We start from the raw sequence: 18,497 nt of genomic DNA on the forward strand, positions 1-18,497 counted from the left end.
GAGAGAGAAGAAAGACAAATCTTTGCATTTCACCAAGAAAATGTTGATATCAGAGAAATTTCTCGTCGGATTGGACGATTCCATCAATTAGTGCTCAATTAATTGGCGAATTCTCAAGGATACGGTAAGAAGCAGAGAGTTCCACGTAAATCGAAGATCTCTGACCGGGATGAGCGGGAAATAGCTAGAACAGGTTCGAATACTCAAGGCTCAAAATAGCTGCCATATCATTCAAGGATTACATGTATGTTCTGGAATTCTCTCTCCTACCGTTTTTGCGTTTTTTTTTTCGTCACAAAATTTACATTCCATTCACATAAAATTTACATTTACATTCCATTTACTATTCATACCAGCAAGGAAACTGAGCAATACTAAGCCACTGTTACCTCTACATAAGGTCGCAGCCATCCAAAATTAATTTTCCATTATCATATTTAATCAGACATCTCTGTATTTCGGATAATTTTTTCTTGAATGATCAATGAATTGGACACGTTCATTCAAAAAATCAGTCGTAATTTTAATCTATATAAATAAAAATGTCCAAATGTGTTGGTAAGCGCAAATCCGAAGAAGGGATGGTCTGATTTGCGCCGTCATTATTTCGTCGTATTCGTCTCTTTATGTAAATAAATATAGTGGAAAGAAAAATCAGAAAATTCTCGAAAAACTCAGAAGGAATATCGAAAAATGCGGAAAATTGATTTATCATATTTTCTACAATTACATCATGATAAGCGTCTTTAATTCATTCGATGTTTCGCTAACAAAATTGATCTTTGTTTGAGATTGTATTTATTTTGTTGTATTTGTCTCTTCACGTAGCTCAAAATAAAATCGAAAAATTTTCAAAAAAATCTGAAAAAAAATCTCAGGTGAAATAACGCGCATTGGAAATATTAATTAAGAATTAAAATTTACATTTCTGCATCAAAAATTTATTCCATGTAACTGAGAAACATGTTATTTGCAAGTGAATCAAGAATATTGAGCGAAAATTTCGTCTGAAAATAAATTTATATAATAATGACGAGTTTTGGCAGAAGTAATATAACATTTATAGTAAAAGGAAATTGTAAAGGGGCAATAAGAAGATCAATCAACGGGGAGTTCTGCGATGAAAAAACAGAATATTTTGGTCGGGACGTAGCTCTCCGGGTCAGCTAGTTGATCAACGAAGTTACAGCATGTCAAAAATCTCTTAAAATTTCCGACTTCACACCCTGTTCCTCTAATTTTTTTTATCGAGTGTATTTAAAAATCTCGTGTCACGGTGTTTGTGGTCGAACTCCTCCGAAACGGCTCGACCAATTTTAATGGAATTATACACGAAGAATTTGGTAGGCGTGACAATAGGTCGTAAACTATATAACATATCGCTAGGATGTCTATTACTGTATATTTAATACTGATGGCCCTATGCAGAAAAAAATCCAATTTTTTCACATTTTTTTGAATTTTTTACAAGTTTGGTTTCAAAATAAACATAAAACCTCAGATTATCACCCTCTTACCACCATCCCCAAATTTTCAATCGTGATTTCAGTATTTTTGTATAAACCATATCCAAATAATTTCGTACGTTTTTAAGTATACGTAATACGTAGTATTTACGCACATGCGCAAGTGACCTCAATTCTGATAAAGCAGCAGCTGGAGAGCGCGTGCCGGAGAGCTGTTCGGAAGGAACGAGAAAGGACAGCATCAAACAACGAGATCACGCCACAGATACTTCTTTTGTTATGAACATCATTACTAATTTTGAACAAATATTGATGAACCTGTGCATTGAGGAGACGAAACAAACAAGAGAGTGCGCTTGATGTATTTTTATGTATATTGTATGATGGTTCGAAGCGGTTAAGACACTCTACGATGTCGTGATTGTCTCTACAATTCATGGTCGAAATGTACCCGAAAGTAGAAAGCGAATGACTGCGATTCCTACGATACAATCAACAGAAGTGGCGTGAAGGATAAATACATTCATTGTATATGCTGTCATGAGCAACGCGGACACAGCCTTTCCTATTGACAGGCTAAAGTACAACTCAATTCAAAAAATAAAGTCTTTAATTGGCAATGAAGTCTTTGGAATTCAATTGATTGCCTCATACAAACATTTTTAGTTTGGTTAGTCGGCAAAATACGTCTCCAGGGAATCGACAGTGTAATATCCTCGGAAATTCTAGATCCGTTTATTTATCAACTACTCACCCTCATTCTAAAATCCAATCGAATCGAAATTACCCGAACGTATTGTAATTTTGCATTCTGTAATCCGTTTCACTCAAGTCCAAACGAGTAGTGTAAATGTAGCAACCTTGCCATTCAATTCGACTAAGACGACATTGAGCCTCCAGTTCCAGTTCCAGCGTTCCAGTTGTTTCAAATTCAGAATATTGATGTGAATACTCCTCGATTGAATGACAACGACTAAATAATACGCTACCATATTATATAATCTATCTTAAACCAAACATCAACCATGAAAAAAAGTTATGAAATTTATTTTATTATCATTATTTTATGAACATATTCTTATGCAACTCCTTCACTTCACACTCGATTAATTACATTAGTTATTTTTCATCTAACAACCAAAATATTGACTAGAAAAAAATGATATGGCAGAACAACGTTTGCCGGGTAAGCTAGTCTATTTAGAAAAACAATATTTTCTCAAATACCTATTTTGCAATACATGGACGTTTTGTAATCAAGTGTATAGTCTTTGTTATAATTCAGAAACCCTTTTTTTAAATTGACTTTTAATTTTTGAAACGCTTCTTTTTAGTGTGATATGTGTCTTTTTAGTGTGATTTTATCAAAAATATAAAACAAAACCCATAAGTCTATTGAATAATACACATGCAGGGCGGGCCCTATTATATACAGCCTTCGGTTTCTTTCCACTGTATGTAATCTAATCCTGTCTAAAATCGATAATTTTTTTTGTTATTTGTTTTTACACATATATTTTTGGTTTTTTGAATATAAAAGAAGAATTTAATTTTCGATTCACCCCCTTAAAGTCATAACACACCTTTCTCACATAAAAAAAAAATTATCCAGAATCTCTCAGAAGATGATAGACGATCATATTTGATGAAAAAAAATCCTTCTACGCATATGGTCGAACTTCAGCAATTACAAAGTTATAGAAGTTTCGGACTTTGTTCGCTTCAAACAGGCTCTTCATTAAAAAGTATGCTACGAAAGACGATTCTGTTGCGTCCGTTTGGAAGATGAGAAAATTTAGTACAGTGTACAGTACAGTGTTATTTGTCATTTTGTCCCAAAAATGTACAATTAGCTTGATTGCTCCTATCAACCAAATTAAGGCTCTCTAACCGCTCTACAATTTGTTCTTTGACATCCAATTTTTTACCTTTCCCAATTTCGCTATAAACAATTTCTGGTAAGAAATCAATCAAGATCTTCAAAAATCACGATTTTAACTCAACTGTACTTATAATAAAATTTCACCTTTAAGTTTTTCACCTTTTGCGTGGATTGTGTTTCGAACTCATAACCCTCCGTAATTACCTTTTAAGTTTTTCGCGATGTTAAACGTTCCGTTTTCGTATTAAGTTGAGTTCTATAGGAATCAGTTGTGGGCACCCAAATTATCAACACAAACAGCCCTATTTTGTATACCGACGTATTTTTATTTCGTTCGAAACCGTTATTTCGTTTAAGTTATAATTTCGCATTGTCTATTTCGAACGTTTCGCTCATTTAATGTTCGAAGAGAAACAGATCGATCAAAATGCAAAAACAACTCGAACGAAATACAGAATGGAATTTTATCAAGTCGTTCGAAATATTTCGAATCGATCGAAATACAGAATAAAGGTTAAAGATCGTGTGAGGATCCATAGCCAGTGTTCGAACCGGAACCCGATTCTAAAGATTTTCTTCACTTTATTTACATTTACATTTATTTTTAAAATATTTTTCCAGTTTTTGATGTGCCATTGTGTTTGTGATCCTCGGTGCACTTATAAACACTGACAACAACTGTGTTTAGAGTATCGTTGTTGAAATACTTTCCTCAAATTTCCACGGTTCTCACTGTCTGGTATCTAGTATTCTTGTTGGTATAAGAAAATCTCATCAGTACTAGTACTAGTATTGATTCTATTTAAAATCACTCTGCGTCGCATTTCTGTTCGGTACACGTGTAACATCAATAATTGCGAATGGTATTAATGCAATATTAATAAGTGTTGAAAGAGTTGCATTGAAATTTTTTTAGGCTATCAATGACAAAGAAGGGAAAGAATAGCGAATTTTATGATCAAGGTTAGCCCCACTTAGTTACGATAATGAAAGGCAGCTTTGTTTCGATATGCGAATTATGCCCAAAAAATATATTAAACAGTGCATTGGGGATAATTATTGTAGTCATGACAATTAAAATCTAGAACTAAAATGTATTAATTTTAAAATTCTGTCAGCAATTTGATCTGTGATTACAAAGATAGCATAAAGTTTAACACAAGCAACAACAACAAGCGTACTCGCCAGCTTCAATCGCTACAGCTGCAGATAATTCGCGGCAATCATTAGTTCGTATATCATGTCGGGTTTAATAATGAAATCAGGAAACTCCCCCGTGGAGGTCCGGTTGTAATGTTTATACTTAATAAACTTGATAACATCCTCGAGAACCTCCGTTGATATATTCTTCAGATGGATTGTGTTGGTTCTGTTTTCTATGCCTGGACAGGCGAGTATGCCTCTGATAGTTTCCGAGATCAAGGCGTGCTTGCGTGCCACGAAGAACTCGATTCCCTCCGCTGAAACTAGTTTGATGAACTCAGAGTTCGGCCCCACGCATTTTTCGGCGGGACTCCTGGGATCCGTATTGGCTTCCATTGCTATGAGGCTTGATTTGTGAAGCCTGGGACTAGAATTGAAAGTTTCCGGCGCAGTGTTAACTAAAAAACGATCCAGAGACGATGAGTGTAGTTTGATCCGTGAAGTCTCCTTCGGAAAAACAATAGTGTTAATCGGAAATTGTTTTGGAGAAACAATACATGATGAGATAAATATTTTACCTACAAGGTTCTGAAATGTCACTGTTCACAGTAAGTTTTAAGAACCGTTCATTTACGTAAATTATCTAGATTATTTATTAGATGTCTATCTGTCATGCTTATTTCACAGGAACGTACAAAATACAATGGTTCTCTACCTACAATGATTCGCCATATCTTGCAGTAACAATACGTTGTCTAAATTAACAGATAAAACTATGACATTAAATATTTCACATAGGCTGATTAGTGGATACGTGTCAACTGAATACCAGAATCTGAATGTTCTCAAAACTCCATCGATGAGCTAGAATGACCATCAGCGTGTTTTTTTTTAACACGACTAATGAGTTCGTTGACTAAATGGTACTAAACAGACGAAGAGCAACATGGTCGCTTCGAGAATCAATTCTATCGTTGTACGAGGGTTCCTCGAAAAGTTTCGAGGTATCCGATCACCTATAAGAATGTGTCAATTCCTATATCAGCACTAGCTGACCCGGCAAACTTCGTCTCGCCCAAATTTTTTTTTTCGTTATCACATCCACGTATTCTTATTAAGTGCACGTTAATTGGTCCAATCGCAAAACTGTTCATTGATTGTTCTTTTAATCTAACCTTCCAAATTACTTTTTACTATAAAATTCCTAGTACTTCAACCAAAACTCGTCATTATAAAATCAGATTATTTTCAGACACAATTTTCGTTCAAGATTTTTGAACCAATAAATATTTGATTTGATATGATAGAATAAAGACAGCCCCAAATCGGACAATTCTTTTCTCGAGTTTTGCTCTTATCAACACATTCGGCGATCCATTTTTATTTATATATCTATATAGATAGAAGACGATTCAGGAGTGCGTTTTATCACATTAAAATCCATTTCCATTCTCGAAGGAAGATTAATTTTGTTAGCGCAAACATCAAATGGACTAATAACGCTTGTCAATATGTAATTGAAGAACATATGCAAATTGAATTTTTCGAACTTTTCCATTTTTTATCAGAGTTTTCCGAAGATTTTCAATTGTCATATTTGGTTCGAATATATTTGGTTGAAATATGTGTATTATTTTTATGGGACCCCCTCTCCATTCCAGTGGGGGGAGGGGTGCCATACCATCATAGAAATATTTCTCGGACCCAGAAACCCTCACATCCCAAATTTGGCTCAATTTGCTTGATTATTTCTTGAGTTATGCAGAAGTTTGTGTTTTATTTTAATGGCAGCCACCTCTTAGAGAGAGCGGAGGAGTATCTATTCACCATAGAAACATTTCGTGCCCCCTAAAACCTTCACATGGCAATGGCAATTTGGTTTAGTTTTCGAGTTATACAGAAATTTGTGTTCCATTTGTATGGCAGCACCCCCTTAGAGAGGGGGAAGTAGTGTCTATCCATCTTAGAAACATTTATTGCACCCTAAAACCTTCACTTGCTAACTTCGGTTCTGTTTGCTTGATTAGTTCTTGAGTTATGCAGATATTTATGCTTCATTAGTTTGGTAGATCTTCCAATATCAGATCATGCACATGATTTACATCCTTTCAGGGGCAACACCCACTTTTGGACGATAGAACCAGCGAAACGCGGTTTCCCTGATAGGTTGAAACACCACTGTTTTGGAGGAAAGCAAAAATGTATCATACATTATCAATTCTGAGCGCTTATTGTTCGATAATTTCTTATTTGATCCTTAAATCCCGTCATTCCGGCACCGATTTGAACAATTATTAACAATCCTTTGCATTATAGAAGATTGGGAATTATTCAATAGTTACTTTATGAGAATAGCGTTGAAATTAGAACGTCTGCAAATTTTTGCAGGCCTCAACACTGTCTAGCGAAATTTGTGCTGACGTAAACGGAGAGCCAGTGGCAACAAATCAGCAACTTATTGACCAACCCTCTTATTTGCTAGTAGAAACTGCTGCTTCAGACCAAGCATTGTTGCTTTGAGATAGAGAGAATTGATAATGCTGGCCCTATTGTTTGTTTCGATTAAATAACCGTGGGTATTGGGTACTCTGAAGTCGTGACAGGCTGGAAGAAGTGACATTTGAGAACATCGTAAGTAAAAAATATTGAACCTTAATTGTATTTGTTTCTCCGAGGGTGACATCACAGATGAAATAAATAACACTTCTTCTCTTCATTAGTGTGGCATTTCATCGGGAAATCCCTATGCTAGTCTCGATTTTCACCAATCAATCTTCATAGAAATGGATAGAAAGCTCCGTCGCAAAATGAACCCAAAAAGACTCGCCGAAAAATTCGAAGGATCGGATTCGGAATTCATCAAACTAGTTTCAGCAGAAGGGTATGTGTTCATCGTGAAACATAAACATGCCTTGATCCATCAGAACCATCAGAACTATACTCGCCTGTCGGAGCAAAGAAATCGAAACGAACACGATCCTTTTTAGGAACATATCAATGGCAGTGCTCGAGAACGTTGTTAAGTACCTGAAGTATGCGCAAAACTGTGCGAAACAGTCTGAACAGCTTGCTAAATTTGTCGTTACACCTATCAAGTTGCATGAGATGATAATTGCCGCAGGTTATCTGCAATTGTAGATGTTAGGGCTCACTCAATCATTCTTTTGGAATACCCAATGGATTGCTGTCCTTTTGACCGTGTGTTTTTAGTGTTCGATTCAAAATAATAGGACAATATAATGAATAAACATTTCAAGTTATGCATAATAATACGTGACACTGGGGATTGTTTATTTTTTTGAGTTTCGATTTAAAATATACAATTGACCTTTGTATTCGTTCGTTTCCATAATATTCTTTAATTGCATAGTGGTAAACGAGTATGAGTCTGTTTTGGATAACCTTTGCATTAAGTTGAATAATTTCAATAACTGAAATCTCTCTTTTGAAACATATTTTATTTTTCGAAAGCTTAAAAAGCTTAAAATAATCTGTTTTGACTGTGGAGAAAGCGTATTACATATAAATAATTCATTCTATGACATAAAAATGAATTTAAATTTAAAAAATGTATTTCACGTGTTGTGACAACGAATTCTGAGAATGTACTAACCAATCTTGAATTGGAGCCTCTTAATATACACAAAAAGGAATCGTATCATAAAGATGATTGAAATTGTGTTTATTTAGAAAACTAAAATCTAAAATAAAAATGAGCACTAAAATTCAGTTTAGTCTATTTTTGAATTAAAATTTCTCATAAAACATGAATCAGGTGAAAACTTAAGACAAAATTTCCAAAAAAAAATGATTCAGTTTTTAATAAAAAAAAAAAAAATCTGTGTTTTCAAATTACAACTGGTAATAATTCGGTTAACGTTGTGGCGTTTTCTCCTAAAACATGATTTGAAATTTTGTTTGCGGTGATTCATGAAATGAATGATATCTGTTATATTACAAGCAGTGTTGCCACACGTACAGATTTATCAGGAATGGTACAGATTTTTTCGTTATTTTTGGTACAGATTCTTTACGGTATAGAGTACAGATTTCCGTCAAAAAGTACTTTTTTCCATTTGTGAAATTTCTTAAATTTGAACAAAGCAACATCAAGGTACATGACTACTTTTACGCCGTAGTATCGCTTGGTGCTACTGATCATAAAAGTATTCACAATGCAATGATCGATCAGTTTCATTAGGACGAAATTCTCTAAGAAGGGTCGTCTGAAAGGATTCAGGTCGGACGGTGCGACGTATGTTTTGCCCCAGATTGAATCTTTTGTTCCAGGCTGAAGAACCTGAATTCACGATGCTACATCAAGAGCAGAAAGATTTTTATTTCATCATTCTCACGAATATCTGCGAGGAATCTTACGTTGCTTCCCATTCCCAATATATGAAAAGGTTGGGATAGCAGCAGAAGAAATTATCGAAACAATGGACAGCGAAAGGCAAACCATTTCAAAGGATATTTGTCGCAGTTTTTTTCGTGGAGCTGATCAAAAAAATGAGAAAAAGATTCGATTTTGATGATCTGACGCTCAAGTCTACGGTAATGTTAAATCCCAGAAACTTTTCCAATTTGACTAGCATTAACGTTGTATTAGAAGCGTTTTCAGGATTCTACAATGGAAATGTACAAGATATGGAGATTCTGTAGCTTAAAGATAAAATTACTTCGAAAGGAAATCACAATTTCAGAAAACGAGCATGTGCAGGGCTGGTGGACAAAAATTGGATGCATAAAAAAAATGACGGTTCGCTCGCCTTCCGGCACTTCGATGCTATGTTTGTAACGTTCTCACTATGCCTCACTCCTCGGAAACTGTCGAGTGATTTTTTTTTGAATATTTTCAGCTCAAAAATAAGCTTTGAAATCGGCACAGCAACGATACGATGAGCGCTCTTTTGAGATCAAAGGATTTGGTCAAACATCGTGGTGGCAGCTCGAAAATTTCAAAAAATTATAGTATGCAATCTAGATTCAAAAAAAAAACTATTTATAAGCATCATCTAACACACGAATGACTTGAAAATATAGTATTTGTAGTAAATAAATGAGTATTTTTTAATGCTAATAAATAATTTATTTTTCTCTACAACGAATATTTTCGATGGTACAGATTTTTGGAAAAAAAAGTACAGATGAGTAAAATTTTTGACCCCTCTGGTACAGATTTAAATGTGGCAACACTGATTACAAATTATTTTCTAGTCAGCTCATTTTCACACCCACAACGATATTTACTGTGAAAGCAATATACATAACTAATGTGTCTTTGTTAGTATTAGTGCAACATACGTTTTCGATGGGTTCTATGAGCGTTTGTTGCATCTCTCGAAAACTCGTATTTTCATTGGACCGGGTGTCCATTTGCTACAATCGCACGATGAGTTTCGCAACTTTATTTTTTTATTAAAGAGTGTACCGTTTAAAATCCACTTCTAAATCACTCAAATTTCCTACGTTATTTTTTTCAGATTGATTAGAATATTGGAATCTCCAAGAAATAGAAATGGTTTTGATGGGGTAGCAGTTGATGAGCAGCCTTCTAAAATATTTTGAAATTTGTTGTTATCAAACGAAGGAGGATGATAAACACCAGCAACTGTTTGAAGTTAACCTTTAAGTTTTAGTTCTAAGCGGATATAGTACAAACCGTCAGCTATTTGAGTATCTATCAATTTATTTCCGAATGTACTATTTATAATAATTGCCAAGCCACCAGAAGGATTATCACGGCACAAGAAAAAAGCGCGATAGCCATGAATATTGTAAATGTGACTATTCTCCTTTTTTATCCAGATTTCGTCAATAACAATAACGTAGATATCAAGTTTACATTCATTTACAACATAAATAATTTCCAAATTTCTCAAAGTTATTTATCCCTCTTAAGTTATCGTTCCCTCTGAACAACATTCAAAGTTTCCTTATTAGTCGCACCACATTGTATATTGAATACATGTATGTTGTCATGATATTTGTTCGAAACCATTGTCGAGAAAATAAAAATAAAATATTCCCACAATTCTCAATTACCAATAAGATTAATTTACATTTTTCTTCCGTTTAGGCGAAGGAGAGGGGCCGGGGGTTAACTCAGAATCAGACACTAATGATACAACTAAGATCTTCCCTGGTTCTGATTAGTTCTGGCTTACAATTATTGTTTTTCTTAGCTAGAATGACAACACCTCTGTCCACGTATTTTATGTTGAGTAATTATTGAGAATCTCTAAGTTCTTTGAGCAATTCCAGAGATAATGTGGTTAGCACATCACGCAATGTCAAATTAATTGCTCTCCCGTTCACCATGAATCTTGAATCAATAACAGTTGATAAAACTTTCCCAAATTGTTTCTTCGTGTTAAGCACCAGTTCTTTTGATTCTCTGTCGTGAAAAACTATTCTAATAGGAATCAGAACCTTACTGCTTTTACCATTGTTAAACACTCGCTCAGCAGAAGTGACATATTGATTGTAATCACTTAGCGCTAAACAGGAAAACACTTTTTTTAACAATCTGAAATACATTTTCATCTGAAAATCTAGAAATATCTCAGACTACAAACAATATATATATATATATATATATATATATATATAAGTTAAACATGGAACCACCCCAGCGACATCAATTATAGACGGAGCCACCCCGATGCCGTCAACCGTTGGCCCCCACGCATCAGCAGAACATCACGATGACACCCAGACAGCCGAGTCAGCAGCACCCAGCCTGGACACTATCTGCAACCACAGGAATGCGGCGGCATCCGATCACAGCACCAGCACGGAGAATGTAATCGGATCATCGCTAGGCGCTAGGTTAGCAGTTTTAGGGAAAAAGGCAGGACAGTTAGGTCTTTAGCTGTAATAATAAAATCATTCGAGTTCTGATCGTCAAGTAGTGCAGTTGTATTTAAAATTTTTAAAAAGACCTCCTTAGTGTTAAGAAATGTAAGTGGCGCAGTCGGTAGGATTTTTAGAAGTGTTTAACGTCAGCTTTGATAGCTTCCGCGAGTGAATATCGTAGGAATAGTGCGTAATCCTCCTAAAAACCGCGAACCAAAAACGCGAGTGAATATCGCAACCAACAAAAATAGTAACCTAAAATATAAATAAGTGAATCAGACGTAATAAATTAGTGAATTAGACATAATCGTGAAGTGAATTACTGTAGCTGTACTCGAGTTCAAAGGTGAGTAATTTTACACCTTTTTTTAAAAAAAAATAAAAACAGAAAGAATATTTTGTATCAACTATTTACAACATTAACTATTAACAAGTGAAACAATAATTTTTAAAAACAATAACTAATTTAAAATAGTGCTTATATAATGCCAGAAACACGCAGTCAACGGCTCTCCGCATTGCTGGAGGAGCAAGACGTGTTATCTGCAGAAGTAGCTTCGAACTCCATCGAGGAACTCGGAGCTGGGAATGAAAGAAGAAATAATCTTTCAGGAAATCATTGGCAAGAGCAAATCAATGCCTTGCAACATGACATTCAAGACATTGCAACACAGTTGCAAAGATCCTACAATAGGGGCACGCCCCAAACACAGGAAACCCCTATTGAAAAGGTATTAAAAAATTTGCAGACACCTTCAGTTCTGCGGGATTTACAAAGTTTTGATGGAAATCCCATCAAACTACACCAGTTTATCAAAACTGTGGATGGCATCCTACCATTACTGGATGTCGTCAAACATTCACCAATTTATAAAGTATGGATGCAAGTCATCCGTACTAAAATTATAGGGGAAGCCGACACCGTAGTAGAATTGTACGGCTCGGAACTTGCGTGGGACGAAATAAAAACCTGTCTCATAACACATTTCAACGACAAGCGAGATGAAGTCTCTCTGACGAGAGACCTATTCAAGCTTGTTCAAACGAATGACATAGAGGAATTCTATGGCAAAGTTTCGAATATCATTGCACTCCTAGTTAATCAAATGCATTTGAATGAAACAAACGTGGCTGTGAAAGTCGCGAAACAACAATACTATCAAGATATAGGCCTGAGAGTGTTTGTGGCAGGGCTAAAGGAGCCCATAGGACCGATAATAAGAGCACAATCTCCAAAAACTCTCAAAGAAGCCCTCAGACTTTGTCTTGAGGAAAAGAATTACCAATATACGAGAAATCCTTTTAAAACCCACAATCCCTTGACTGGAGCCATCCCCAAACCACAAGTTCCAATAAAACCGCCATTTCCACCGCCAAGACCAATCCATAGATACCAGCCACAATTTAACACACAACCACAATTTAACAGACCGCCGTACCAACCGAACCCTAATCCAAGGCCCCAATTCTACCCCAATCCTAAACCACCGTTCCATCCCAATCAAAGACCATATTCCCAGCAATTTAAGCCTCCACCTTTCGTAACAAGTAGGAATAATTTTCCACCGAAAATGGCACACCCAAATGACACCGCTCGCCAGTCTCCCTCCGTTAAATCGCATCGAATCAATTACATTAATAGGCCCAACTTCCACATGCAAGAGGAAGCATGCGGCTACAATCAGAACTTTTACCCCTCACCGGAAGATTATTACTACCCGTATTATGACTATCATGACTATTACGATGAGTCTGATTTCTATAACTATTATGAACATCAAACGACAAATGAGTCGGATGATCGCGCGAAAGAGCTGGAACCACCAGCAACCGAAAATGTTCCTACAACAGATACTGTCACAAACCAGATAAATAAGTTAACGATCGATGACTTAAATTTTCATACAGCCGAAACTCATCGGCCGACGACATAAACAATTTCATACCCTATATCACTCTTCGAACAAATAAAGGAGAGTTGAATTTCCTCATTGATTCAGGAAGTAATCGAAACTATTTGGCTAAACAGCATGTAAATTTTGAAAACTGTAGGTTAACAAATCCAACAACCGTGAGAAATGTTAGTGGTTCTCATGTCATTGACAGATTTGTAGAATTGAATCCATTTCCACAAATCGCAGGCACTTCAAAGCAAATGTTTCTTATCTTCGACTTCCACCCTTTTTTCGATGGCCTAATAGGCTATGAATCTTTAAAAACCCTAAACGCTGACATAATCACTTCCAACAATGAGTTAAAATTCCCAAACGGTGTTATTCCTATGAAGCGCAAATACCCGGACTCAAAGCCGTTGTATTTGAACGCACACGAAAATAAACCAGTGAACCTTTCCTCGAACGCAACTGGAGATTTCTATTTAGAAGAAGACATAAAAATTACTTCGAACGTCTTTATTCATTCCGGTCTGTACACAGCGAAAAACGGATATACCCAAGTGTACGTCACTAACAATTCCAACAAGTCATGTAAAATTAATCTACCCTCCAATATTCTCGAACTAGAAGTAAATAACTTTGAAATCGGTACACCCGATAATTTCCTCTATGATAATCAAAGCCTAAAGAGATCTCTTTACGATCAGCTGAGGATTGACCACCTCAATGCTGACGAAAGAGAGAAACTCTTGAAGGTTATCTCTAAACACAGTGAGATATTTTTTACAAAGGGGCAAAAGCTTTCGTTCACTAGTGTTATTAAACACACTATCAAAACGAAGGATGAAATGCCCATTCATACGAAATCATATCGTTACCCTTTCTGCCACAGAGAGGAAGTCAAGCGACAGATTTCGGAACTACTGGACCAAAGAATAATCCGTCAATCCAATAGCCCTTGGACTTCTCCTGTCTGGATTGTGCCAAAGAAACTGGACGCAACCGGCAAGAGAAAGTGGCGATTGGTAATAGATTACCGTAAGTTGAATGAGAAGACGATAGACGATCGTTATCCCATTCCCAACATTACGGATATCCTTGACAAACTGGGACGTTGCATGTACTTCACTACGCTAGATCTCGCATCTGGATTTCACCAGGTCGAGGTTGACGAAAAGGACATTCCCAAAACTGCTTTTAGTGTCGAGAACGGGCACTATGAATTTTTGAGAATGCCTTTCGGGCTAAAGAACGCACCATCAACGTTTCAGCGCGTCATGGACAATGTGTTGAGAGAACACATTGGTATCACCTGTCTTGTGTACATGGATGATATTATAGTGTTTTCAACCAGTCTGACGGAACATATTGATAATTTGACGAAAATATTCAGTACTTTGGAAAGACATAATCTGAAGATACAGTTGGACAAGAGCGAATTCCTGCAAAAGGAAGTTGCCTTCTTAGGCCACATTGTCACTCCAGATGGTGTCAAACCGAATCCGGATAAAATCCAAATTATCAAAGAATGGCCATTACCCTCAAATGAGAAGGAACTACGCGGCTTCCTAGGAATCCTAGGATATTACCGCAAATTCATAAGGGACTTCGCGAAAATTGCTAAGCCACTGACAAATGCTTTAAGAAAAGGGGAAAGCATTAATCACTCGAAAGAGTTTATTGATGCTTTCAAACAATGCAAAGGCATTATCTCTAGTAGCAATATTTTGCAGTACCCTGACTTCTCAAGACAATTCATTTTGACCACAGACGCCTCCAATTTTGCTGTTGGCGCTGTACTGTCACAAGGAACAATCGGAAGTGATAAGCCGATAGCTTTCGCATCCAGAACCTTGAATAAGTCCGAAGAAAAATACTCAGCAATAGAGAAAGAACTATTAGCTGTAGTATGGGCTTGTAAGTACTTCCGCCCCTATCTTTACGGAAGGAAATTTGTCCTATACACGGACCACAAACCCCTTACCTACGGGCTTAATTTGAAAGACTCCAATAATAGACTTGTGCATTGGCGTCTATCACTCGGAGAATTCGACTATGAAATCCGCTATCGTCCTGGGAAACAGAACGTCGTGGCGGATAGCCTCTCTAGAGTTCGCAACGAACTCAATATGATTGAAAACACATCACCTGATACCGAAGAATCTTCTGCTACCGACTCGGATGATGAAAATACGTCGTCTGATTATCAAACTGTACATTCGGCCGACACGGACGACTCGGATCTTATAAAATGCACAGAATCACCGGTCAATTCATTCTATAATCAAATTGTCATGAAAATTGGACCAGATGCTCAAGACAATTATGAAGAAATATTCCCTAGAGTGTACCGAAGAACGATCACTAGACTCATCTTCGGTATGCCTATTATTTTTCGGATTTTCAAGGAATACATGGATCCCAAAAGGATTAACTGCATCTACTGTCCTGAAAATGTCATGAATACCATCCAAATAACCTACAAAAACCATTTTAGCAGAGCGAAACCTTTCAAAGTTTGCCTCTCGCAAAAACTTTTGATTGACCTCAAAACAGTAGAGGAACAAAATTTAGTTGTGGAACAGACACATGACCGCTCTCACAGAGGCATGTGGGAAAACCACAAACAGATAATGGAGCGTTTTTATTTTCCAAGAATGAAAGCGAAAATAAAGGAATACGTTAAACTCTGCGAAACATGCAATAAAAATAAGTACGATCGACATCCATACAAAATTGCTCTAGGGTCTACTCCAAACCCGGAAAGACCACTGGATATAGTGCATGTCGACATCTTCATAGCAGAAAAACTGTACTTCCTTTCCGCCATTGACAAATTTTCCCGTTATGGCACACTCATTCATATTAAATCCCGAAATATTATCGATATAAGAAAGGGACTGACTAAATTCTTCAGAATATTTGGAACCCCTCGTCTCATAGTTTGCGACAATGAGCCGGCACTACGAGCAATTGAAGTACGAGGACTCCTCCATGACCTCAACGTGGAAATGTTTTTCGTTCCACCAAACCATAGCCAAAGCAATGGATTAGTGGAAAGATTCCACTCCACTATCGGAGAAATTTTTAGGTGCATCAAACCCAATTACAGGGACTTGAGCACGAAAGAAGTTTTGAATATCGCGTGTACACAATACAACAACACTATTCATTCATCAATTAAAATGAAGCCCAGAGAAGCTTTCTATGGATTAAAAAGTAATCAAGAAAGACCTCTAAATATGGAACTCTTGGTTGAAGCAAGAGATAAAATATATGACGAAGTCATGTTGGCTCATGAGAAGTCAAAGCAACAAAACCTAAACTATCACAATAAACAAAGAGAGCCTGCACCAGAACTCCCCGAAGAGCAGATAGCTTTCAACAAAGTTCAGGGTATTAGAAAGAAAACTAAACCCAAGTATTCCCCAATCACTGTCGCGGAAAATAGAGGTAGAACCCTTATCGACAATAATAATAGGGAATTACATAAAGATAACATTAAACGTATCTAATGAACTTTCTCATTCCAGGATGGACCATCATCTCAAAGATCGAATAACGTTTAGCTTGTGTTATGCACAACTAAACAACAGCAAAAACGTTATATTTCAGCATCAGTATCAACATCAAAAAGAAGCAGCCGCGGCATGGCGAAGAATATGCGAGAGTTTATTCGTTCTTGCATCTGCAGCCGCCGTGGAGAGCAACATGGCCAAAGAATCAACAGATTCCTTAGTAAAACTGATGGATGAAATATGCGACCATCTTACACCTCTAACCTTCTAACCACTTAAAAATTTTTACTAACTCCTAGGAATAAAACAAGCATATTAATAAACTAAAATTTTTATTTTTAGATCACACGACGGGACGAAAAGAATGAATGCACTCCACTGGATCCCATCAATCCTATCCATCCTAACCATCCTTATAATTCCATTATCCACACCATCCTCCATCCAAATACATGATATCACCAACAACGCAGGAGCGTTGCTTTTACAAAGGGGGGAGGGAAGGATTATTGACGGACATGATAGACTGTTGCACGTTATTGATTTTGCTCAATTTGAATTATCACTATCAATAATAGAAAAAATCGTAAACGAAATTCCGGACAACTCGAGCCAATTCTCTGATATTATCAAAACAAAAGTAACCGAAATTAGATCCATTTATAACAATCTAAATACCAAGAGAAACAGAAGAAGAAGAGCAATTGATATGTTAGGGAGCGCAATCAAATTTATAACTGGAAACTTGGACGCTGAAGATTTAAAAGTAATCAATTCTGATTTAAACAAACTAAGGAAAAATGAAAACATTTTTATAAAACAAAACAATCGGCAGATTAAAATTAATGAAAAATTTGAAAACCGAATCAATTTAATCAATAAACAAATCAGAGATCAAGAAAACTTTATTAGAAGAATTATCGAACAAGACGGATCAATAATAGCAGAAAATCAAAAAATATTGTTAACATTACAATTAGACTCCTTTTTGGAAAATTTGAAATCTATAGAATACGCCATCATGTTGGCAAAGGTGAACATTATAAATCAATTGATTCTATCAACTAGAGAGAAAACAACAATTATGCAGGAGATGAGCAAACAGGGCATAGAAATCACTAATTTGGACGATGCCAGTAGTTACCTTACAACAACAGTGCTGCATCGGAGATCATCGATAGTCATCTGCGTTAACATTCCACGACTTCTCCCAAACGCCTTCAAGAAGATAATCCTGGAACCCTTACCTCGATTCAACCATTCGATCAAATTGATGCACAACGTAGTTTTCCAAAATACAAACCAAATTCTGGCCATCACATCAGCTTGTCAGGAGATCAACAAGGTCACAATATGCGAGAAGAGACAACTAGTCGACATAAGCGATCATCTTTGTGAAGCATCACTCTTGAAAGGACAACCCGGACAATGTCCTTCGTCAGAGAAATCACCTGCAGTCGAGATTCGAATAATCTCCCCAGGAACACTGTTGGTGGTAGCCGTTCACCAAGACGTAAACATCAACAGCACCTGCGGTATCAGCAACCGAACGTTAACCGGTATTCATATGGTAACGTTTCACAATTGCTCCTTGCTCGTGAATAATGAACTACACGAAAATTATGAACTTTGGTTTAATCAACCAATCATCAATCCAATACTACCAGGACAAATAAAAATCTCAACCATCGAGAGAAACGTCAACATGACAGAAATCCAAGAACTGCACCTGAAA

At 36.5% G+C, this 18,497-nt stretch overlaps 2 protein-coding genes and 1 long non-coding RNA gene across 24 annotated transcripts in view; 1 reads left to right on the plus strand and 2 right to left on the minus strand.

Moving 5' to 3' along the window:
- Positions 1-18,497, minus strand: part of LOC129770678 (collagen alpha-1(XVIII) chain) — a 742,307-nt gene that overhangs the window by 275,533 nt on the left and 448,277 nt on the right. The window lies entirely within an intron of this gene.
- Positions 4,395-5,435, minus strand: LOC129770681 (elongin-C-like). 11 transcript variants are annotated; one of them, XM_055773654.1, is made up of 4 exons: positions 5,321-5,383; positions 5,211-5,246; positions 5,074-5,134; positions 4,395-4,949 (listed from the first exon to the last, which is right to left on the minus strand). In XM_055773654.1, the coding sequence occupies exons 1-4, from the start codon at positions 5,366-5,368 to the stop codon at positions 4,546-4,548; spliced, it is 549 nt and encodes a 182-aa protein (XP_055629629.1). In that variant the 5' UTR covers positions 5,369-5,383; the 3' UTR covers positions 4,395-4,545. The 11 variants fall into 11 exon arrangements, 2 of the variants coding, with proteins under 2 accessions (XP_055629629.1, XP_055629630.1); XR_008742167.1 differs by having other exon boundaries at positions 4,395-4,998; positions 5,070-5,246; positions 5,321-5,435; XR_008742174.1 differs by having other exon boundaries at positions 4,395-4,998; positions 5,211-5,433.
- On the plus strand, positions 6,995-7,768 carry LOC129770684 (uncharacterized). Its single transcript, XR_008742176.1, has 2 exons — positions 6,995-7,122; positions 7,212-7,768. It is a non-coding gene; the product is annotated as an uncharacterized LOC129770684 (long non-coding RNA).

The sequence above is a fragment of the Toxorhynchites rutilus genome, chromosome 2 (assembly GCF_029784135.1).
Source record: "Toxorhynchites rutilus septentrionalis strain SRP chromosome 2, ASM2978413v1, whole genome shotgun sequence".
Taxonomy (NCBI): domain Eukaryota; kingdom Metazoa; phylum Arthropoda; class Insecta; order Diptera; family Culicidae; genus Toxorhynchites; species Toxorhynchites rutilus.